General features: G+C 57.0%; 1 protein-coding gene across 5 annotated transcripts in view; it reads right to left on the bottom strand.

Moving 5' to 3' along the window:
- Nucleotides 1-1947: 1947 nt before the first annotated feature.
- Nucleotides 1948-23971, bottom strand: part of PDZD4 (PDZ domain containing 4) — a 30060-nt gene continuing 8036 nt past the window's right edge. For 2 of the 5 annotated variants that reach the window (XM_024240745.3, XM_054545236.2), the window contains exons 2-8: nucleotides 9583-9836; nucleotides 8521-8611; nucleotides 7999-8097; nucleotides 7327-7389; nucleotides 6756-6857; nucleotides 6348-6458; nucleotides 1948-6151 (exon numbers count right to left, since the gene is read on the bottom strand). In XM_024240745.3, coding sequence (XP_024096513.1) covers nucleotides 4604-6151; nucleotides 6348-6458; nucleotides 6756-6857; nucleotides 7327-7389; nucleotides 7999-8097; nucleotides 8521-8611; nucleotides 9583-9836 — 2268 coding nt within the window. In that variant the 3' untranslated portion in view covers nucleotides 1948-4603. The remainder of the gene's footprint in view (nucleotides 6152-6347; nucleotides 6459-6755; nucleotides 6858-7326; nucleotides 7390-7998; nucleotides 8098-8520; nucleotides 8612-9582; nucleotides 9837-23971) is intronic. The other 3 variants (XM_024240746.3, XM_024240748.3, XM_024240750.3) reach the window with 3 other exon arrangements.

Raw genomic sequence — 23971 nt, forward strand, 5'->3', positions numbered from 1 at the left:
GTCTTCATCACGGCTCCTGTGTTGGAAGCCCCGGGCCCATTCCGCACGCAGAGTGGTTTCCCTGCGCTGCTTTTGGGCACAGCAAGTGCCCCCACCCTGCCCATGCGGCGTGCAGCTGTCTGGGCTCGGCCCCTCCATACTCCACACCCTGACCACGCCCCTTGGCTTCCCGTGTGCTGTGCCTTCATAGGATATTGAGAAAATACACAACCATGGCCAGGCGTGGTGGCACACACCTGTAATCCCCACACTTTGGGAGGCCGAGGTGGGAGGATCACCTGAGGTCAGGAGTCTGAGACCAACCTGGGCAACATGGTGAGACCCTGTCTCTACAGAAAAACTAGAAAAATTAGCTGGGTGTGGTGGCATGCGCCTGTAGTTCCAGCTACTCGACCTGGAGAGGTCAAGGATGCAGTGAGTCATGATCACAGCAGTGTGCTCCAGTCCAGGTGACAGAGTGTGAGACCTTGTCTCAAAAAAAAACAAAACCCCACCTGTGAGGGGCACATCACTTCCTCCTAGAGACCCCTCTCCCGAGAGCACCCGTGTCCTCAGGACACCAGGCAGGCATCCCGGCCTGGCACCACACCTGGAGTTCATCCTGCACCTCTCCCATCAGCCTGATTTTCAGCTTGGCACATGCTGGCTCCTGACCAGCTAATGGCATTCCTTAGTGGCACTGAAGGCCCGTGAGGCAGTGAGGGTCTTGGAGTCCAAAGGGACTGGGTGGAAATCCCAGGTGAGCCCTTCCCAGCCATGGGACCCAAGTCAGTTTGCTCAGCTGCGAGGCAGTGACAGTGCCTACTCCAAGGTGTCAGGGAGTCCACTGGGACCAGCCACCAAAGTCCTGACATCTGGGCCACCCATTGGCTGTTACTGGAGAGATGGAATTCTCCAGAGAGGCTGCCTTTTTTGTTTGTTTGTTTGTTTGTTTGTTTTTGAGACAGAGTTTCGCTCTTGTTGCCCGGGCTGGAGTGCAATGGCGCAATCTCGGCTCACTGCAACCTTCACCTCCCAGGTTCAAACAATTCTTCTGCCTCAGCCTCCCGAGTAGCTGGGATTACAGGCACCTGCCACCACACCCAGCTAATGTTTTGTATTGTTGGTAGAGACGGAGTTTCACTATGTTGGCCAGGCTGGTCTCAAACTCCTGACCTCAGGTGATCCATCCATCTCGGCCTCCCAAAGTTCTGGGATTACAGGCATGAGCCACCGCGCTCAGCCAAGGCTACTCTTGAAGAGGAGGGAAGGCCCAAAACTTGCCTGGGAGGTAGGGGCTCCTCAGTACTTCAGCTCGGTGGCTAGAGAGAGCAGCACTGTGAGGGGCCGGGGGTGTCAGGAGCAGGTGAGGGCTGCCTGTGACCTGGGTCTGTCAAGAGTCTTGGGGAGGGGGGTCATCTATATAAGCAGGGAGCCCTCTTCCCACCCCCAGGCCTTGGGAAGGGGGTTGGGAGGGGCCGGCTGCCAAGAATGGGTGGGCTCCTAGGAAGAGCTGGGTGCTCACCCCAGGACAGTGCAGCAGGAGCGTTGGGGCTGAGGGGCCACACCAGGTTTGCCAGCAGATGCAGTTTCCAGATTCCAGAGGAGACCCAGCAGCCTGTGCAGGGCGGGTGGCTGGGGCAGGCCGGGTGCGGCAGGCACCGGGGCGGCTGTCAGGCGCCCAGTTGCTCTTTTTAATTCTGGCTCCACCACGAAGCCTGATGGCCGTGGGACCCAGACGTGAAGTTGCTATTCCAGGGCATCGGTAGCCAAGTGCTGCCAGCCTTCCTGGCGCCACCTCTCCGAGCCAGCCAAGGGACTCCAGGCCCATCTGAGCCCACATCCCGTGAACACTGGAGGGCACCCCACTACAGGAGGAAGGGGGGTGCCTTTAGGACCATCCAAGTGAGTCCCCCAGCAGCTAGAGGGAGGCCAAGGGAACAGTTTGACCTCCATCTCCAATCAACTCTGGCCAATGCTCTGTGGCAGGGGCTGGGCCCTTGGAGCCTTGTTCCCCCAAGGGGCAGGGTTAGGGAGCTGGTCAAGGGTTGGATGTGCCAAGCCCTCATGGGAGCGAGGCCCTGAGGGGTGGGGGAAGCCATTATCTCCAGCCCTGCCCTCTGCTCCCCTTCCTGCCATCCAGCCGGCAAGCCTCTTCCCCTCTTTCCTGCTGGTGGGGTGTGATATGCCAGGCTTTCCCTCCCAGAACTGCTATGCCGCAGAGAGGCAGCTGGCACCCTTGTGATCCAGCCTTCCCTGCAGCGGGACTCCAGGCTTCTGGGAACAGGCACTGGGACTTTCCCCTCACAACCTTCTTAGCGTCTAATCCGTCACTGACTTGCTGTCCAGATCTCAGTACTTAGAGAAGTTTAAATGAAACAAAAGTTTTTTTGAGACAGGGGTCTCACTCTGTCGCCCAGGCTGGAGGGCAGTGGCGCGATCTTGACTCACTGCAACCTCCACCTCCCAGGTTCAAGTGATTCTCCTGCCTCAGCCTCCTGAGTAGCTGGGATCACAGGCACCTGCCACCATGCCCGGCTAATTTTTGTATTTTTGTATTTTTAGTAGAGACGGGGTTTCTCCATGTTGGCCAGGCTGGTCTCAAACTCCTGACCTCATGTGATCCACCCACCTCGGCCTCCCAAAGTGCTGGGATTACAGGTGTGAGCCACCGCACCTGGCCTATATTGTCTTCTTTCTGGAGACTTTGAATGCCTCCTTGACTACTTCCGCTCCTTCGTGGCAGCACTGCCCACTCCAGGGGGTGCCACTCCCATGACAGGCTGTGCCCATGTTGTCTGCGGAGTTGTCTTTGAGGCCCTGACCCTGCCCAGCATTGAGCATGACTCCTAGCACTTGACAGAGCCCGAAGGTTTGCTGAGAGCTCCCAGGATGGAAGGGCTCTGGCAACTACGCGGGTATTCATCTATCTGGCCAAGACATCCACTGGGTGCCTTCTGCAAACTGAGCACCTTGCTAGGCACTGTGGGATCAACAAATGGGGAGGGCAGCTTCCGCCTTCCAGAGTGGATGGCATCAGGCCCTGCTGGGCGGGATAGGGCTGAAACCCACTTCTCTGTGGCATGTGCCAGCAGCAGGCCCCACCTACGGTTTGGTCCATGGAGATGACCGTGGCCCTTGCCTGGAGGCTAGTCGGAAGTCAGGCTTCTGCCAGCCTTCTGATTCTGGTCACCAGCCTGTGACTGTGACATCTCTGAAATGACTCAGATGACTCTGGTATATCTCCTCCTGGAGTGCCACACAATTGCCCATGGGAGGTCACAGTCACTGCTCCTGACATCCAAGACAAACCAAGGGCTGCAGCGTGGCTTTCAGTTGACCCTAACCCTGCCCCCCTCTTCCTTCTCCCACCCCAAACTGACAACTCTTTCCCCAGCCCAATAAGAATGAACACAGGGAGGCCACGATTCAACCAAGTACAAAGGCAGCTTGCTTTATTCTTGAGATGCAGGGGGAAAGGGGTGGTGCAGCCTGTCTGCCTCCAATCTGGGGCTCTCCAAACCTAAGGGGCACCCCACAGGCAGCCTAGTTCACACGTGCAAATCCTGAGGAGGTTGGGGGCCTCTCCTTCCCAGTCAGCCTCTCACTGGGGTCCAGGTTGCGGATCGCCACCAAGTCCTCTCCAGGCCGCACGGCCCAAGGTCTTCCACTGCTGCTCATGGGGCTTGGCTTCTAGACCCCTCACCATCTAAGCACCTTCCTCAGTTCACTCAGAAGAGAAGCCCCTGCTCCAGATGGTGTGGGGCGCAGAACGGGCTCTGTGACTTCTTGGTGGGCACCCTGCAGGACCCCTCTGTTCCTGCAGTCTTGCTCTCTCTTGAGTCACTGGGGAAACAGGTGCCCCCCAGAGGCTCCCCGTTCCCACACCTCAGAGTGGAAGCCACCAGAACAGCTGCTTCCCATTCCTCCCACCTTTCCCTCCCTCCCCTCCCATCCATCCCCAGCCCTCCCTCCCGCTCTTCCTCCCCCTCCCCAACTCCCTTCCCAGCCATCAGTGGAGGGGGGAGTTCCACCTCTGTCAGGCTGCCTGAAGGAGCTGCCAGCCCCCAGGGCAGGTCCACAAAACAAAACAACTATTGGCAAGCACAGAAAGGGAGAAAAACCACAAAAATCAGGGGCGCCTTTGTCTACAAATAACTGCAGTGCGCAACAGCGGGGAGAGGCCGCGCTCAGCAGCGAAGCCGGACACTCTCTTGTGCTCCTTTCAGCGCAACTTCCCTGTCTGCAAGTACACGGGTCGGGTGGAGAGAGCACTGGGTGTGTGTGTGCGTGCACGTGCAAGCACACGCAAGAGCATGGGGAATGGGGAATGCACACGCACAGCCGAAGGGGTGCCCATTACAGGTGTGCCCCCAATGCTGGCCACTGGCATGGTCACTTTACTTGGGCAGAAGGAAGCAAAGCGTCCCTTCTCCTCAGGGGCTTCTCTCTGCTAACAAAGCCCTGTGCGCACACCCAGACGAGGAGGTGTGCGTGCGCGCGCGCGCGCGCACACACACACACACACACACACACACACACACACACACAATCTCTATAGGAGAGTGAGGGCCCGGGCCCCAGGGGGCTCCCTGGGCCTGGGCTGTGTACCCGCCCGGGCAGCTCACACGGTGGTGACTGAGAGGAGAGGGTTGTAAACCCGCTTGCCATCGGCGGAGCGCGCGCCGTGGGCTAGCATCTCCTGGATGGTGATCCAGTTGTCCAGGATCTTCTTGTTCCGCTTCTTCATGGTTTTGCGGTGGCTCAGGGCAATGATGTTGAGCTCGGGCTTGCTGTCGCCATTCTGCTGCTCCCGCAGGCACTCCAGCCGGCTCTGCATCATGAACTCGCGCCGCTTCCGCTGCTCGCGGGCCCGGATCAGGTGCTGCTTCCGCTCCTCCTTGCTCCAGTAGCGGCCCATCTTCATCTCGCTCACCGCGTCGTCGTCGGTCGTCATACCGCTGCGCTCCTCCCGGATCTTCAGGGCACGGGCTTTCAGCAGCCGATCTCGCACGGGCCGCTTGGCCACGTAGCGGGTTCCGTCGCTGCGCACCTTCACCTTCCACTCCATGCGCGGTGCTTCAGTGGCCGCGGCCGCCACCCCGCCCACCCGAGGGCCACCGGCCAAGCTCAGGGGGCCGTGGCCCAGCTCCTCCAGGCCTCGCGTCGGGGCCAGCTGCACGCAGCTGTGGTAGTGCTCACCCTCCTGGCCCTGGCCGCGGTGGCGCTGCGAGAGGTAAGGGCTGCCTTCAGGGCCCACACGCTCCAGGGTCAACCCGGTCTTGGGGTTGCGGCGGCCGCGCTCCTCCGCGTGCTGCCTCCGGCCGGCCTCAGGATCTCGGGAGAGGGACCGGAACTTGGCGGGGCTCCCCGGTGGAGGAGCTGCCTTGGCGGGGGTGGCAACAGGGAGGCCGGGAGGGGTCCGGTTCAAGTTGGAGTTGCCGGCCATGGCCCGCCGCAGGGGGCTCTCGGGCAGGGGCTCCACAAGCAGCGGGGTGCTGCGGCAGCTCTCCCCAGTGTTGTAGGCGCTGGTGCTGTCCTTGTCCGACTTCTCGGGCAGCTCAGAGATGTCGGACAGCTCGTGCTTCTTGGGCTCGCTGGCCGCCAGGTCGTAGAGGCTCTCCTCCTCCAGCAGCCAGGCCTTCATGCAGCGCTCGCGCAACTGCTGCATCTTCTGCGCCCGCAGAATGTTGCGGCACTTGAATTCCAGGTGCCTTAGCTCCTCCTCCAGCATGGCCATCTCGTGGCCCAGGCTCTCGTTGCGGTTGACGTCCAGGGCGCTGTTGCCTCCGGAGGCCCGGGGAAAGAGGAGGCCCAGCTGGTTGCCGTTCTCCAGGTGGCACTTGATCTCCAGGAGCTCACGGTAGCGCTCATACTCCTCATCCGTGAGGCCCGGGACGTCGCCCCCTCCCAGCCCCGCCCCCTCGGCCAGCAGAGAGTCCATGCTGAAATGGAAGTCCCGGCTCTGCAGGGCGTCCCCTTGCAGGCCAAACTTGCGCAGGCTTCCCGGGGTGTTGGTGGAGCTCGGGGGTTCGTCCCCCAGCAGGTCGTGCTCAGAGCTCTCTTCGTTCCGGGTGCTCTCGTCAGTCCGGCCCACCCCGCTGTCCAGCTCCTGGCTGTTGCTCAGGCCTGGGCCGGCATCGGGAGCCCCCTTCTCCTCTTCGTTTCCGAGCTAGAGCAGAAAGGTAAGTACCGCTCAGTTAGGTCCCACGGACAGGGATGTCACGGGATTTCACAGGAGGATCGGAAGGGGCTTCAGGACTGGTTCATTTCCCTGCCAAGCATTGGGAGACCCTGCACAGCCTCAGCGCCTTCCACCCAGTTCTCTCCTCCTCGCCCTCCCCACCAGCGCCCTTTTGCTTCCTCACCTGCTGGGCAGGGGGTGATTTCAGTTTACGAGCACGCAGCTCCCCCTCATTCTCAGAGCCAAAGTCATCCAGGAAGTCATCGCGGTCGCTGTCCTTCCACCTTTTCGCCAGCTGTGGAGACAGGCCCTGGTGTCCCCACAGCTTCAAGGACCTCCCCATATACCCTTCTTGTCTGCTCTGGGCCCCACACTTGGCTTGTTTCAGTGAAGTTCAACAACCTGGGGGCAGGGTCCCAGCCCACTCAGCCTTCAGAGGCCAGGAGGGGAAACGGGCCCTGAGAGACCCCTGCCCACCCGCCCTCCATCAACTCCAGGTTGTTGGCACATCTGTACCCTAGTCACGGCCAGCAGCTTCCAAGACAGAAAGCCTGATGTCGTGGCCCCGGGTCGCCCTGCCAGGCATACACACCTGGCTCTCAGGTCGGGCCACCAGCAGGGAGATGTTGGTGTTCTCTTCCTGGCTCAGGATGGCCACCGCCTCTTCCCGGTTCTGGACGTCTACACCGTTAATCTGAGGCAGGCCAGGATACAATCAACAAGGAAGGATGCTAGGGCTGGCCCTGGGGCGGACCCTGGGCGAGTGCAGGGAGCCCAAGCACTCTGGGCTCGGCTGGGCTAGGCTGGGGCTTGAGCTCTGGGAGGATGTAACTAAGTGGAAGGTACCAGGGAGAGGGCGGCCTGGCTCTTCCGAGAGCAAATGTGTGCTCAGGAGAGCACGGAGTGGGGCAGAGGGAGAGGGGCCAGGAGGTTTCAGAGCAGCAGGGGCCCTGGATGCCAGCAGATCCCATAGGCACACGGGAGCCACTGGGGCGCGTGGGCAGGAGAGACACGAGACTCAGCCCGGGTTTAGGACACGGCAGGCTGCTGGGCCTCAGGGTTAGCTCTTAGTGGGAGAGAGCTAGGGACTGGCTAAAGAGAGGTGGCTGGGCCGACGGGCACAGTGGGGCCTCAGGCCAGGCCTGCAGCCTGCAAGTGCTCACCTGGATGATGCGGTCTCCCTCACGGATCCGGCCGTCTTTGGCTGCAATGCTGTTGGGATTTACCTGCAGGACACACGCATCTTGGGGACTTGGTGCCTAACATGCCCTTTCCGTAGAAGGGGGCAGGCTCACCTCACAGGCCCCCAAAGCAAGCTGAAGGCTCTCTGGCTCCCCTTCCAGCTCCGAGCCCCAGGAAGCAGGGGCAGAGGCTGTGGAGTAGTCGCCTCTCCCGGCCCCTGCCCCTGGCGTTCCTAGGCTCTTCTGCACGGAAGCCTGTGCTTTTGGTCAGCCCTGGGCGTTGGTGGGAAGTAGGACATTGTCCATCTGGAAGGGTGGCTTTAGTGGGATGCTACTAGTAGGGAGGTGAGCGAGGGGCCATCCCCCTCCTGGGGCTACACAGACATCTGCCCAAGACGGGTTCGGGAAAAGGCTAGACAGCAACCCTGTTGCTAGTTCTCAGGCCCATCTGCTGTCCCACCCGGGCACAGGCCTCTTTCTGCAGATGACTACCTCACTGGACAGTGGCTGAAGCCGTCGACTATCATCGCCTCACCACGCAGCACCCTAGCTGTGATGCCCTGTCTCTGGTAGCTGAGACCTTACGGGCAGCCTCTGAGCCACAGGCAGGCCACGTGGAGGGGCCTCGGGGCTGGGGCATACCCGTCTGCATACCTCTCCGACATAAATGCCCAGGTCCTCCTCGTCGTCCGTGCGGTAGCAAACCATCAGGCCCAGCTTGTCCCGGTGGCTGCTTTTATACAGCTCCACCTCCTGCCACGAGGGGTCCGGGAGGAAGCAGAGGTAGAAAGCCCCAGAAATGCGTGAGTGAGGGAGCAGGCAGCACAGCCCAGCCCCTCAGCCCACAGCCCCTCAGCTTCCTCTGGAGCCCCCTGAGCTCAGTTTCCAGCCCCCGCTTTGAGGGTCTCTCTTACCATCCCACGTGGCGCATGTACTCAGTGGTCTCCCTCCCAGGAAATGCACGAGGCACACACAGGCACAGGACACAGAAGACAGACGTGCATGGGACGTGGACTCACCGACATGGACGGAACACGTAACCTCACCCGCACCCTCCCTGACTCAGCCAGATGCGTGCCGGGAGGGCCATGGGGTTAGGCCTGGGCAGGAAGGCATACAGGCGTCGGGGCAGCTCCCGCAGCTGGCTGCGGACCCTGGCCTGGCCACCCGGCTCACCTCATACTCCAGCTCATCCAAGCGGTCTGCCTCCTGCGGGCCGCCCTCCATAAACTCCGCCGGGTCATAATACTCATGGCTGATGGGGGGGCTGCCCAGGAGAAGGTGGGGGTCAGACCAGCTGGCCATCCTCTCACACCTCAGCCCCAGCTCCCAGGCAGGCCGATCCCAGCGTGCCTGGCACGGAGACCTGCTCTGCTTGTGCTCTCAAGGGTGGGTGGCCCAGCTGCCTCCTGCAGAGCCCCTTCCTGGGCAACATGCAGCCATGCAAAGACCGGGGACACTTCTCGCACCTGAGTGTGCAGCATCCACACAGAGGACCTGCGCATGCCTGTAGCGTTCCCATCCCCCAGACCAGACTCCTCCAACCACGCCAGCTGGCAGGGACCAACTTCTCCAATCTCCGGGTGCCCACTCACCCGCCCAGCACTGGCCCCACTCATGCAACGCCCCCAGGAGTTATCCAGGCCCTGGAGGACTTCTGCAGAGCAGAGGGGGGCCCACCCTACCTCCAGGGGCTGCCCTCCTGGCCCCAAAACTAAGGTTGGCTGCTCATGGCCCTGTGGCCTACCTCCCCGCAGCCCGGGCTAAGATTAGCAGAATGAGGCAGCGCTCACGCGGTCATGAGCCACCAGGCCTGGATGAAAGGCCCTTCTTCCGGTCGGGCCAAAGAAAGAAGCTGAAGAGATGGAGGAAATTCAGAGCAGGTAGAGGAATGAGACAGACAAGGGATGCAAGAAGATTCAAGGAGTGATGCTTGTGAGGCAGCAGAGGAGAGAGGATGGAGGAGGAGGAGCTGAGGCCCTCAACCCTGGCACTTCCGACAGCGACGTCCGGGACAGGAGGGTCCTCCCTCGGCCCTGGGGGTAGATACAACGGGGCGCCTGCTGGAGCCCAGCCCAAGGCTAGAGGCCTGGAGGTTTTGGAGCCCTTGGGTACCACGGTCAGCTCTGGAGGCCGAGGGGCCTGCTTCCTGCCCGAGAGGGTGGCGTGCGGATGGCCGCCCCAGGTGGCCTGCCCTCTCTGGAGGCAGGGCCCGGGGCCCTCCTGAGGGCGACTCACAGCTCAGAGAGGACGTACGGCTCCAGGATGACCATGGGCGGGGTGGGCGGACGCAGCTTGCCCAGCGCCATGATATGCTCGAAGGTGATGTCGGTCTGAGTGCCACTGTCCACCAGCTGCAGGTCGTGACAGGAGCTGTCCCCCCGGAGGCGGGGGCTGCGTCTCAGCACCTGGATCACCAGGGGCTCCTTGGAGGAGCGCAGGGCCTGCAGAGTTTGCTCCTGAGACAGCTTGGAGAGCTCCTTCCCGTTCACCTGCGGCAGAGACACGCCTCCGTAAGAACCCTCAAAGGCCTGCTCCTCCCCTCTGAGGTCAAGGCAGAGGCCCTAGCTGGCAGGACCTGGGCTGACAACCAGCACCCCAATCCACTCAAGCAAGGAATCTGCTGTCTGCAGCCCTGGCTACCTTTGGTGCCCCTGTTCCCAGGCAAGCCCCACTGCTCAGCCTTCATCCCACTGAAGGCCAGCTGGGGATCACCAAGTCACACCAAGGACTGGGGGACCCGGCCTCTGTGCACTGGGTCTGGAGGCTGTGATACCGCCCTACAACGTCCTCCAGACACTGCTTGAGCTCTCCTGGCCTCTCCCCATCCAGACCCACTTCTTTCTAGGGCGTCACTGAGGCCAGAGCTAGCATGAAGATCCCATTGAGTTCCTTGGCAATGACTGGACCATAACAGCCAACACTCAGTGAGCATCTGTGTTGTGCTCATTCAGCATCAAGCAAGAAGATGACCTTGACTCTTCAGATGAGCTCAGTCTCTCAACAAATGTCTACTCACTAGGGAGGGCCAGGGTCAGGTTGCGGGACAAGTAGGAAGATGCCTAAAGATATGGTGTTGTGTCCTCAACAGTGACAACTGACTTGCCCAAGAGAAAAGGTCTTGACGTACAAGAAGCCCCCTGGAACTGCAAAGTAGCCTAAAAGAGGTGCCAAGAAAGTGGTCCTTATAAAGCCACCACTAGGCCGGGTGCAGTGGCTCACGCCTGTAATCCCAGCACTTTGGGAGGCCAAGGTGGGCAGATCACGAGGTCAGGAGATCGAGACCACCCTGGCTAATACGGTGAAATCCCGTCTCTACTAAAAATACAAAAAATTAGCCGGGCGTGGTGGTGGGCGCCTGTAGTCCCAGCTCCTCGGGAGACTGAGGCAGGAGAATGGCGTGAACCCAGGAGGTGGAGCTTGCAGTGAGCCGAGATCACACCACTGCACTCCAGCTTGGGTGACAGAGCGAGACTCCATCTCAAAGAAAAAAAAATGCCACCACTGTTTTTTGGGCACGTGCCATGTGCTACATTCTGGGAAAGACCCCTGATGTGGGTCCCCACAAAATCCTAACCCCCAACAACCTTGAGGGAGATGCCATTATTGCAGATGAGGAAACCATGTCAGCAAGCTCAGCAAGGTTGCGGCACTGAGTCAAGGTCATGAGCCAGGACAGGCTGCCCGGTGGCCAGAAGGAGGGGTCGGGGAGGAGGAGGCCATCAGGGGCCAGGGCCCAAGGCAGAAGTAGGAACTGAGCAGCTCTGCGGGATGTTGTAGGCATGAAGGAAGGACAATGAAGGGTAGCAGAAGGAAGCCCATTACGCACAGCGCAGGTGGTGGGGCAAGGAGTGCCCACAAGGTCGAAGGCTGCTTCCGCAGCACCCTGGGACAGTATGCTGCGACCTTCAAGTCCTCCTTGGGGAAGGGAGACAAGTAGAGAAGGGACGAATGACTAAGGACCAAGAAGGACTGAACAGACTCCAGAAGAATTCAGGGCACGTGCCATGGGGCCAGCAAGGGTCAGCAGGAAGCACTTCTAGGAGGAGGCAGCTCTCCAGGCAGGCGTGCAGGGTCTCCTCATGGGCTCAGCGGCTTGTGGAAGGGCTGTTCTGGGCCTGGGGAGGCTACACACTAGCATTATGCCCAAATGGCTATGCCCCGCGGGTGAGCGTGGGGACAGACCTTACCCACAGCTAAGGGAGCACATGGCTGGCCATGCATGCCTTGGCGGGAGCGGGGAAGGCATCTGGAGCAGGGGACACCTGGCCTCCATCAGGCAAAGGGAACAGGGCCAAGAAAAGACCCAGGGAGGCTGGTTTGCAGTTGGAAGCAAAGCCCCCAGTCAGCACAGAGAGGGCAGGGCGAGGAGACCCAGAGTCCACCTAGGGATGGAGCAGGCTGGGAACTTGTGCCAGATGAGAGGGCAGAAGGGCCCTGGGCGTGGGCGCAGGTGGCTGCGCCTGCACAGAGCCCTCTGCTTTTCCGAGTTGTGCGAATATTAGCAAGTTTACAAGAACTCTCTGTCCTGCATTCTCACGGCAGCTCCTCCCTCCCCGGGTTTCTCACAGAGATGTCAATTCCGACGGCAAAATCTTGTCTTAGTGCCTGCAATACAGTAGAACCACTGATGTAGGAGTCTTTTGGGGAAGACAGCTATCTCAGGAGAGCCCAGCTTGTCCTCGGAACCCCTGTGGCCTCAGCAGCGGCTCCTGCGTTACCTTTTTTCTATTTGACTATGTCCTTGTAGATAATCATTGAAGTTTTCTATGTCTCCCTTCTCCCCAAAATTTTCATACTCTGAAAAGAGCTTTGTCAAAATCAGTTTTGTCCAATTAGAAAAGAAACATAGTTCATGTTTTTGTTTTTTGGGGGGCTTTTTTTTTGTTGTTGAGATGGAGTCTTGCTGTGTTGCCTAGGCTGGGGTGCAGTGGCACGATCTTGGCTCACTGCAACCTCCACCTCCCGGGCTCAAGCAATTCTCCTGCCTCTGCCTCCCAAGTAGCTGGGACTACAGGTGTGTGCCACCACACCCAGCTATTTTTTTTTTTTTTTTTTAAGACAGAGTCTTGCTCTGTCATCAGGCTGAAGTGCAGTGGCACAATCTTGGCTCACTGCAACCTCTGCCTCCTGGGTTCAAGTGATTCTCCTGCCTCAGCCTCCCCAATAGCTAGGATTACAGGCACCCACCACCATGCCTGGATAATTTTTGTATTTTTAGTAGAGATGGGTTTTCACTGTGTTGGCCAGGATGGTCTTGAACTCCTGACCTCAAGTAATCCTCCTGCCTCAGCCTCCCAAAGTGCTGGGATTATAGGCATGAGCCACCGCACCTGGCCATGCGGCCTGTTTCCTTCCAGTCTGTTTTCTATTTTTGCAGCTGCAGGCCCCTTAAGGTCCATCCACACCAACATACCAGTGGACCCTCACGTTCATCACATCAGTGAGGGTGGCTTTGATTTTTTATTATAAAGAATGTGGCAAAGACACATTCTGGAGTCCATTTTGTACATTTTTCATACTTAAATCTTTGTGTAACCAGTGGTTGTCAAGGTGCAGAAAATTTCTTGAGGTGGAATTTCTGGATCAAATACTATAAAGGAAACAGCTTTCAGCCAAGAAGGTATTTGTTGGAAGACCATAAGAATGTCAGTCAGGACAGGGCATGCTGTGCTTGGTGGAGGGGCTGCAGTTAGAAAGGCAGGATGGAAGAGGGTGGGCGGCAGCAGAGTGTGGGTTCGGGAAGGCTGTAGACAAAGGGACATGATGGAATGGCCTCGACACTCTCAGCAGCAGTGGCTAGAGCCAACTGAAGCTGGGAAATTTGGAAGCCAGTTGTCAAACACAGCAATTATTGGTATTTTAACCATAGAAATGTACAGGTAACTGAATGATATTAACAACAAAAGCAATAAATCCTCGGAACACATCACTGTCTAATTATCTTACTACACTTTTCTGTCATCTGTGCTTTTGGGGTTATTCACATCTGGTGTGGGAGATGGGAATACTCTGTGATGGTGTGTGCATTCCCCCCACTCCAAGTTCAGTGACATCACAGTGGTGGCTTGAAATCGGCTATAGTGGCAGCATTTACACCAGGGAAATTGGCAAATTTTCCAAATCAGGGCTTTTTGTCTGGGAACATTTACCAGCTTACCACTGCCCTTGAGGAGAAGCCAACACAAAAGCGGAAGGGCTCGGAGCTGTCCTCAGGGTTTCTTCCTGAACTCCCGGGGCAGGACAGCAAGCAGGCAGTGGGATGCTCAGGTGACAGAGATGACAGAGAACGCAGGAATGCCTTTCTACCCGGAATCATTACCGAACAGCAGTGTTGCTATGGAAACTGAGGAGAGCTTGCTGGGCGGGCTGGTGGAGGCTGGGATGTCAAGAGGGGGATGGGCGTGGGCACAGCCTCAGCACCTCAGATCAGCAGCAATCAGAGTGATCACCTGTGACAGCCAGGCAGGTCTTTGGGTGGAAGCCATGGGCTCCTGAAGCCTTCTCGCTCTCTCTTTCCTCCTCATCAGGTCATGCTGGACCCCCAAGGAAGAAATGAGGCAACAAGGTGGGAAAATATGGGGCCATGAGCAAAGAGGTATAGGGCCAGGCACATGGTAAGGAGCCACATTGTGGCCCTTCTGATGACAGCAGCTCTTCCTGTCCTGCTCAGAGCCCTGCCCCCCCACCCCATCCCCAACCATCCTGAGGTAGCACACTGGTAAAGCCACCCCTGTAATGCCCCAACCCTCGGATTGCCTACTCGACCACTCCAGTCTCTAAAAGGTACAAACACTCAACATGGCCAACCCCAGGCTTGCTTCCCGCCAGACTCTTCCTCCTGCCCCACCTGCAGACGTTTCCACACCCTGGGAGCTCACCCCACTAAGACAGAAGACCTAGTCCAAGCCCTGGCCAAGCAATTCCAATTGGACCAAAGACCTACAGGGACAAAGCAAAGCAAGAGAACAATATCTCTATGGTGTGGGATAGAGATGAAATTCTCAATATTTCAAATAGGGAAGCAATAATGGAAGAGATGTAAAACTTCTAGACGACAAAAGACACCCTAAACACAGTAAAAAGGCGGGCTCAGAGGAGAGCCTTACAATGCATGGACCTCATAATGGGTTTTCCAGAATATGCGAAGAATTCCTACAACACAACAAGAAAACACAGACACAAACAACTCAAGAAGAACATGGGCAAAGGATATCAACAGGTGCTCAGGACAAAGGGGACCCACTAGCAAGCACTTGGAGCCATGAGATGAGAGAAGATGCCCTTCAGAACCACCACCAGGAGGACCAGGAGGATGTGGCCATGAAGGCCACAGTGGCCAAACACCAGGGACAGCCCAAAGGTCTGCCAGCGGTCGAACAAACAATTCCTGGTATTCTACATGTGCGGTTAATGGAGGCGCACATGCTTATTCATAGTATGTACTTGGTGGAAAACACGGCAGAGAGGCAAGCAGATGAAGTGCGTAGGGGATGGGTGGGCACAGGCGGCTTCAATCTGCCTTTAATACCTTCTTCAAGGAAAAACGCTCAGGCCAACAGGGCCCACATCAAGGCTGGGTGGCAGTGCTGGTGCTAAGTGACGCGAGATGATGCCCCATACTTCTCCAGATGCTACAGCAAGTCCAGGAGGCCTCAAGGTACCCAGGCCGGAGCTCAGCCTTTTATGTGTGATTGTCTAATTACCTCCCTTTCATTAGACTACAGACCCCAAGAGGGCTTCACCCTGAGTTCTACTTCCATCCCAACTCCTAACAGTTTGCTGAAGATAAAAGTTTAATATGTTTCTTGGCTGAATTAAAATTTTATATATTTCCGTAATTTGTTGAATATGTATTAAGGACCTGTAATTTATCTGATCTACCTTTTAAAAAATAATAATAATAAGAGACGGGGTTTCACCATGTTGCCCAGGCTAGTCTCGAACTCCTGGGCTCAAGCCATCTGCTTAGTCCTCCCAAAGTGTTGGGATTACAGGCATGACCCAGCCCCTGGGCCTGATGTATCCGGACTCTACTAAAATACAAAAATTGCCCAGCACGGAGGCTCACGCCTGTAATCCCAGCACTTTGGGAGGCCAAGGCAGGCAGATCACCTGAGGTCAGGAGTTCAAGACCAGCCTAGCCAACACAGTGAAACCCCGTCTCAACTAAAAATACAAAAATTAGCTGGGCATGGTGGTGCACGCCTGTAACCTCAGCTACTTGAGAGGCTGAGGCAGGAGAATCACTTGAACCTGGGAGGTGGAGGCTGCAGTGAGCTGAGATTGCACCACTGCACTCCAGCCTGGGCAACAGAGTCAGACTCCATCCACCCCCACCCCTCCAAAAAAAAATTCTCCTTCATCAAGGGCAAGCTTCTCTCCTTTGGAACAATCCAGAAGAAATCCACTTTGCTTCTAGTATGGGGAGAATGGGGATTGTTGACTGAGCTCATTATCGGAAAACTCTCACTATTGAATGTTTCCTTCATTGAGAGCAACCTCCCTCCTTTGGAACAATCCAGAAGAAACCCACTTTATCTTGCAACACTTCATGTACCTGAAGCCCACTCAAATGCCCCTTGTCCCCCCTCGCCCAGGTTCCCAGCGACTCTGAGCGACTCCCAGCGAAGATGAGATGACCCAGGTTCTCATCTTCTCCAGTGCTCCCGTGCCATCCTGACCACATGCTGGGCATCATGCTTCACCTTAGCGAGGCCACCCTGTGGCAGTCAACCCTGTTGATTGGGTAGTGAGCTGGGAGCCAAGCAAACCCTCAAAGCCTGTTCACAAAGACCCCTCCTCCATCCCGTGCTAGCACAATAGATTTTGTACAAATTTTCGCATTTCCTTTCAAATAATCGAAGTGCTCAGAGCGCCACACTGAGGAGGCAGAGGAGCACAAAGATGAAAATACAAGTCCCTGGCACTCAGCTGCCCCGGGGAGTGCAGCAGCCTGTGAGCACACCACGGCTCAGCCAGGGGCTTGACATGCCCCATGGCGACTCTTCAGCACACAGGTCTACTTCCTTCCTGATTTGCTGCCAAGATGGGCCCAAGAGGGCTGACTCTAGGACTGCAGCTCCAATCTCAACCACAGTTGACATGAAAGTCCTTAATTTCCACCATGGTCCCTGCTCTGAACAGGGGACTCAAGCCTTAGCAGGGCCCCTCTGCCTGAATGTGGCCCAAGTGGCCCTCACATCCTGCTTGGGACAGCCCAGTTCCCCTTTGCATACTGAGAGCACTCACCGCCCCAGGTCCCCTGCAAGCCCAGTTCCTCCTCCCAGCCGACCCCATCGCCCTTTCTAGACACACTTAGTCTGAATCTTACCCCAGAGTGTAAAGTGGTCAACTTTCTGGAGAAGAATTTGTCAATAACTATAAAAACCCTTGAAAACGTTCATGGTAGCCTTTGATCCGGTCAATGTGCTCTAAGTAATTTAGTCTAAAATAGTAATAATAATAATGGATATTACATGAATTTAATTACAAGGACGTTTACAATTTAATTACAAGGCTGTGGGCTCCAGGTCGGGGAGGGGACCTGGCGGCCTGGAAGGGGACCTGGGGAAGGAGGAATGAAGCACAGGCCCCACCCCTCCAGAGGAGGTGGCCCCAGGCCTTCCCCAGGGAACCCTGGGAAGCTGGTTCTTTCTGGAAGGCTGCAGAAGGGCCTGGCCATGGGTCCTGGAGGCCACTTAGGCTAGGCGGGCCTCAGGCCAGGAGGACTGAGCTATGCGCCCTCCCCACAGCGCAGCCCCTCTGCACACACCCCCCAACTGGTCCCTCTAAGACTTGCAGAAAGGGCTCTGAGTGGCCGAGCTGTGGCCCCTGATCTCCCAGCCCAGCATCTGAGCAGAAGAGGACAGGAGCTGGGGCACTGATCGCCCCAGGCCCCGGCCGGCAGGGTGGGGGCCAGGGCCGGCAGGATCCCGGGTTGGGCTGCCTTCCGAGGGAGCCGGTGCCCACCCAGCGGCCTGCAGCCCAAGGCAGGGAAAGGCATCGCCACCCCCAGCCCCTCGGTGTGAGCAAGACCCCCAGCTGGTGTGTCCTCACCCACCAGTGGGGTTCCCAGGCCTGTCGGGGGCTCGGTGGTGGGCCTGGATGCTAGGGGGGGCAACGTGGGGCAGGGACCAAGCTCTCCCGCCCACAGATGAGTGGGAGGGGGTCTTGGTGGGCATGGGAAGACCTTTCCAACAATCAGGGGTGTTGGGGGGTGAGCAAGGCAGGGGACGGGCCCTGGCAGGTGGGGCACCAGGGGCCCCGGGACTGGGGCTAGGCCTATGGGTGGGGCGTGTGCTGGGGATTCTGTGGGCCGAGGACACGTGACTTCCGGGCAGGCTACAGATGGTGTGGGGTGGGCCCGGGAAGCACGGGAGATGAGGGAAGGGGGGGAGTCCTGCCCCACCTGCCCTGGGCAGGGTGCCCCATAGGAAAGGAGTGCCAAGGAGCTGAAGGGAGAGACAGTGGACTGCATGGGGAGCAGAGGGTGTGAGGTGGTCGGATCCAGAACACACCCCCCATCCTGTTCCGCTCCCCAAGGGGCTTGGTTGGAAGGTGGGAGGGGACAGAGACAAATTTGCCTGGGTGGGTAGAGTGGTCAGGACAGCCTCTCTGGGTTGGTGACACTTGAGCTGAGACCTAAATGATGACAAGAAACCAGCCATGCTTCCTTCCTTGTAGCTAAGGGAGCTCCCAGGAGAACAGGCTTGTAGGGACCAGATCAGCAGGCAATGGCAGTGGTCCAGACCACAGATGATGGTGGCATGACCCCAGGGGTGGCAGTAGAGGTGGTGGGATGTGGTCAGAGTCAGCTTGGGTTTTAGAGGTAGGCTGCCAGGACCTGCTGTTGTGCTGGGGGCAAGGGACAGTGAGGGCTTGAAGAAGACATCGAATAAGCGCAGGAAAAGACGTGTCAGCACGGGCCAGTACGCACAGAGGAAACGCACACCCAAACCACAGTGAGATACCGCCGCACACCACAAGGAGGCCGAAATCAGTGAAAGGAAGCACGAGTATTGGAGAGGACGCGGGGACCCTGGAGCCTCACGCCTTGCTGCTGGGCATGTAAAATAGTGCAGCTAGGGAAGCAGTCTGGTGGCTCCTCACAAGGTTAGGTGTAGCTTATGTATATGACCCAGCAATCCCCAAAGAACTGAGAACAGGCGTGCAAAGAAAACTTATACTCAAATGCTCACAGCAGAGTATCCATAGTTGAGAACAGGCATGCAAAGAAAACTTATACTCAGATGCTCACAGCAGAGTATCCATAGTAACCAAGACTCAGAGGCAACCCGTGTCCACCAGTGGATGAATGGATGAGCACAACATGGTACACCCATCCCGACATAAAAAGAATGAAAGACCGGCACACACGACTGCATGAGCACAGTCTAGCCAAGGCAAAGAGGCAGACAGAAAGCAGATGAATTGTTGCCAGGACCTGGAGGAAGGGGGGCCTGGGGAGTCACTGCTGAGGGGTATGAGGTCCCTTTTGGGGCGATGAACCTGTTCTGGAACTAGACAGTGGCCACAGCTGCACAACATTGAGAACAGACTAAAAGTCACTAGTGGTAAATGTTATGTTATGCGTATTTTACCACAAGAAAACATAAAATTGCCACACAGGACCACAAGGACCAGGGGTATCCTCACAGCAGTGAGGAAGACCGAGGAAGGAAGGACTCAGGGATTAGGCCCAGGGCAGGGAATGGAAGGTTTTTATCTCTAGCTTGAACTTCCCGAGGCATGTGGACATCTCCAGTGCCCCACTCCAAATACGTCTGGCCCAAGTCCAAGTCAGCTAACTGGGTGGCATGTGACCATTGCTGTTCAATTAAACTAGGAATTTTTCTTTATTTAAAATCATGAGATGACGGCCGGGCACGGTGGCTCAAGCCTGTAGTCCCAGCACTTTGGGAGGCCGAGACGGACGGATCACTTGAGGTCAGGAGTTCGAGACCAGCTTGGCCAACATGGCGAAACCTTATCTCTACGAAAAATACAAAAATTAGCAGGGCATGGTGGCAGACACCTCTAATCCCAACTACTTGGGAGGCTGAGGCAGGAGAACCACTGGAACCCGGGAGGTGGAGGTTGCAGTGAGCCGAGATCACACCACTGTACTCCAGCCTGGGCAACAGAGCAAGACTCCGTCTCAAACAAAAAAAAATCATGAGATGAAGCTGGGCATGGTGTCTCGCTCCTGTAGCCCCAAGCGGTGGAGGAGGTAGGGGGCAGGCAGTAGGGCTAAGGCAAGAGGATCACCTGAGCATTGGGACGTCAAGGCTGCAGTGAGCCATGATTGTGCCACTCCACTCCAGCCTGAGCAACAGACTGAGACCCTGTCTCAAAAATAATAAAAATTTGAAAAGAAATAAATAAAAATTTAAAAAGAAATAAATAAAAATTTAAAAAGCAAAAGCATGCGATGGAGGAGCTCACCTAGGGAGTGAATGTAGACAAGAACAGGAGAGGCCCAAGGAGAGTCCTGGGGCACCCTGACACTGCGCCGGTTGGGGAGAGAGACTAGGAAGTCCCGGGAGGGAAGCCGAGGAGCAGCTCAATGCACTGGGTCGGAGCCCGGGAGGGGAGGGCGAAGGTGGGACCTCTGGATTTGCTAAAAGGTGGGAGGGGGCCGGGTGGGGAAGCTCGACCTGCATCGACACAGCCTTCCGGAGCTTTTTACAGAGAAGGAACAGGTTGGGTTTTCAGGGACATCAGAGGGGCGGCTGAATACCGATGGAAGAGCGATTCTCAAGGCCAGGGAAAGTGCTGGCACCGCTTTCCCCGCATGAGGGGGACATGCGGGCAGGGGAGGGGGACACAGGGACAGGGGAGGGGGCAACACGGGGCAGGCGAGGCAGGCATGACGCGAAGTCGGCCCCACGGGCAGTCGCTGTGGGGCGGCGATCTCCCGCTGGGCAAGGGACTGGCAGGCCTTAGGGGACGCGGGAAGCGGGGCGCCCTAGGCGGCGAGGGCGGGGCCCCAGGCGCGCTCGCCCCGCCCCCTGAGCCCGGAGCCGCAGACAAAGAGCGCGCCGCGACGGCGGCGGGGTGGCTGCGGCCGCGGGAGCAGGGCGGACCACACTCGTCCCTGCGCCGCCACGCTGGTGGCTGCACTGGCAGGACTCCTGCCCGCCCGCCCCGCCAAACGCGTCGGAGGCTGAGCTCTGTTTCCAGGCCCTGCCCCAGGCACCCTCCTGCACCCAGCGGTGGCAGGCGCACAGCCGGCTGGAGCGCGACGCCCTCTTGCTGATCAGGAATCTCTGGGAAGCGGAGAAGAGAGGCCGGAGAGGCTAAGAAAACAGTTGTGGCCTGGGAGACTCGCGATCCCAAGTGCTTGTCACACGGCGCCTGCGACCCCTTTCACTCTCGCTGGCAACGCGCGGGATGGGAGCCACATCACTTCCAGGGGCCCCCCTGGCTGCCACGCGGCGGGGCTGCCACCTTCGGACTCCCCTTACCCCACTGCTGTGGAGTAGGAAACAGGCTGGGGAAGGACAGAGACAGGAAGTCATCCTCTGCCCCGGGCCGAGCTCTGACCCACCTGCTGGCTCTCAGCTCTGCCGTCTGGAGTGTCCAGGACACCTTGGAAGCAGTTGTGACTCTAGCTTCCAGGCCAGGTCAGGCATCAGGGGGTTCCGGGGGATCTCCCAACGAGTAGAGCATCAGAGGAGAAAGGAGAAGCCACAGGCTCACTACATTCACCCACTCAGTGGCCCAGCAAAGTCCCCATTCATGTTTCCCCAGCTCGGGATTTTGAAAATTGTCCACCCACAAGCATGTGGGAACATCTGCAGATTCCCCACACCTTCTCTCGGGGTTTCTACACACACATGTGCAGAAGCATTTGAAAGCAAGATGCCATCAGTCCCATTCTCCGTGGAACCACAACACCCTTAGCACGGAATTCCACACTCATACAATGGGCCAGCCTCACATCTCCCCAGCTGTCTCGCTAACACCCTTATAGCTTTTTTAAAAAATCTAGGATTTGAGGCTGGGCACAGTGGCTCACGCCTGTAATCTCAACACTTTGGGAGGCTGAGGAGGGCAGATCACGAGGTCAGGAGTTCGAGACCAGCATGGCCAATATGGTGAAACCCCGTCTTTACTAAAAATACAAAAATTAGCCAGGCGTGGTGGCTTGCACCTGTAGTCCCAGCTACTAGGGAGGCTGAGGCAGGAGAATCGCTTGAACCTGGGAGGCGAAGGAGGTTGCAGTGAGCCGAGATCGTGCCACTGCACTCCAGCCTGGGCAACAGAGCAAGACTCCGTCTCAAAAAAAAAAAAAAAAAAAAAAAGCGGGGCGTGGTGGTGCAGCCTGTAGTCCCAGCTACTTGGGAGGCTGAGGCAGGAGAATCGATTGAACCCAGGAAGCAGAGGTTGAAGTGAGCTGAGATCACACCATCACACTCCGGCCTGGGCGACACAGAGAGACTCCATCTCAAAAACAAAACAAACAAACAAAAAATCTAGGATTCAATCAAGAAGCACACATATTACATTCGGTTGTTAGGTCTCTAGTTATTATGTCTCCTCTCTAATCTAGAAAAAATATATATATATATATTTGTTTACTTTAATGGGAATGACTTCTTGGAAGAGACCAGTCCTTATAGAATGTGCCAGAGTCTGAATTTGCCTGATTCATTCCCGTGGTGAGATTCAGGCTGAGCGTTTTGACAAGAGCACCTTGCAGGAGATGCTGTATGTCTCCTCCCCAGCCCCACATCTGACGGCTGGCAGGGTCAGGCTGCCCCACTGTTGAAGAGGCTCAGTTTGATCACGTGGTCCAGGTGGCGGCTGCCAGATCTCTCCCCTGTAAAGACGCAGTTTCCCTTCCTGTTTCACAGGTAATTTGGGGTAATATTTGGAGACTTTGTGAATATTCTGTCCCCAACAACCTTACATCTAATGGTTTTGGCATCCAGTGATGATTTTTGCCTGAATTAATTACTGCATTGGTGGCTGCAAAATGTCTCCACCAATGTGTAAGAATTCTAGCAGGGACAAAGAGGTGACAGGCCCGGCAAGTAGCATGGCTGCCCATGCCCCCAACTGTGGCCTCCTGGGCAAGCCACACCACCCGCCTCCATAACTCTGTGCCCACCCTTTCTGCCTGGGGGCAGAAGAGAGAAACATGGGAGGGCTTCATCTCAAAGGCCTTTGAGCAGTTAGTGGGGGGGAGGGGTGTCCGGGTGTCCATGAGAGACATGTATACTGGTAGGGGTGCCGGTGACAGGGAAGGAGGGTCAGTTAGCTGCACATGGCAGGGAAGAACAAGTTATGTCCTGTAAAGCCCCCACGTAGGCAACGACCCCTGGATGTTCTGATTTAATAGGTGTGGGGTGAGGCCTCACCTTGTATTTGTAAAAAAAAAAAAAAAACACAACACCTTACTTCACCATCCATGTTAATGTGGTTTGGGGCGACCATGGATTTACTCCCGGTCCCTACCCAAGGCCCTAGCTACTCACAGCCAGTGGGATCCACATCACCTGGGAGCTTGTGAGAAGTGCAGAACCCCAGGCCCCATGCTGGTGGCTCAGTCAGAAAGTGCACTTTAACAAGGACTTCGGGTGGAGGGTGGCGCTGTACTGACTCAGAGCGCGCCCTGGAGGAACCAGGGCGGACCTCAACGAAGGCCTTCTGCATGAGGCAAGCATCTTTCTTTCCCCTCACTTCCCCTTCCCTCCCCGAAGCCCAGGGTCTGCTGAAGTCTCATCAATCCACCTGGCCCCCACCCTTCTGGGAGAGTGGTGGCCTCTCAGACACCTCCATAGTCCTGGCTCAGAAGCGGAAAGGAGGCCGGGCGTGGTGGCTCACACCTGTAATCCCAGCATTTTGGGAGGCCGAGGCAGGCGGATCACTAGAGGTCAGGAGTTTGAGACCAGCCTGGTCAACATGGTGAAACCCTGTCTCTACTAAAAATACAAAAAGTAGCCAGGCGTGGTGGCAGGTGCCTGTAATCCCAGCTACTCGGGAGGCTGAGGCAGAATTGCTTGAACCCAGGAGGCGAAGGCTGCAATGAGCCGAGATCATAACACTGCACTCTAGCCTGGGTGACAGAGCAAGACTCTGTCTCAAAAAAAAAAAAAAAAAAAAAAAACACACACACACAGGAAAGAGGGGTGTCCCACACCTTGCACAGGAAAAGCCAACCACTTCCTGAAGCCATCATCAAGATCAACCTTCAGGTACATATTCACAGCTTTCCAGGCACGTGGCCCAGCAACTAAACCCATCCTCTCACCCACCTCGGGCTAACCTGACTGGCTAAGGGCACAGTTCACATCTAGCAACAATCAAAGCAATATTTCCTCTGCAGCGTTTTTCATTCTCAATGCTCCAAGCAGCCATGAGGACAGGCAGAATGCACTGAAAGGGAGGACATCTTGTCCAGCCCCAGGCTGCTCAGCCTTGCCTCCTCTGGCCCAACTCCTGTGCAAAATGACCACATATGCCTCCGCTTTGTTCCCTGTCCATCTGTTTTTTCTTTCTCTCTCTCTCTCTCTCCCTCCCTCTCTCTCTCTCTCTCTTTCTCTCTTTTTCCTTTTTTTCCAGACACAATCTGGCTCCATTGCCCAGGCTAGAGTGCAGTGGTACAATCACGGCTCAC

Source organism: Pongo abelii, chromosome X (genome assembly GCF_028885655.2).
Source record: "Pongo abelii isolate AG06213 chromosome X, NHGRI_mPonAbe1-v2.0_pri, whole genome shotgun sequence".
NCBI lineage: Eukaryota > Metazoa > Chordata > Mammalia > Primates > Hominidae > Pongo > Pongo abelii.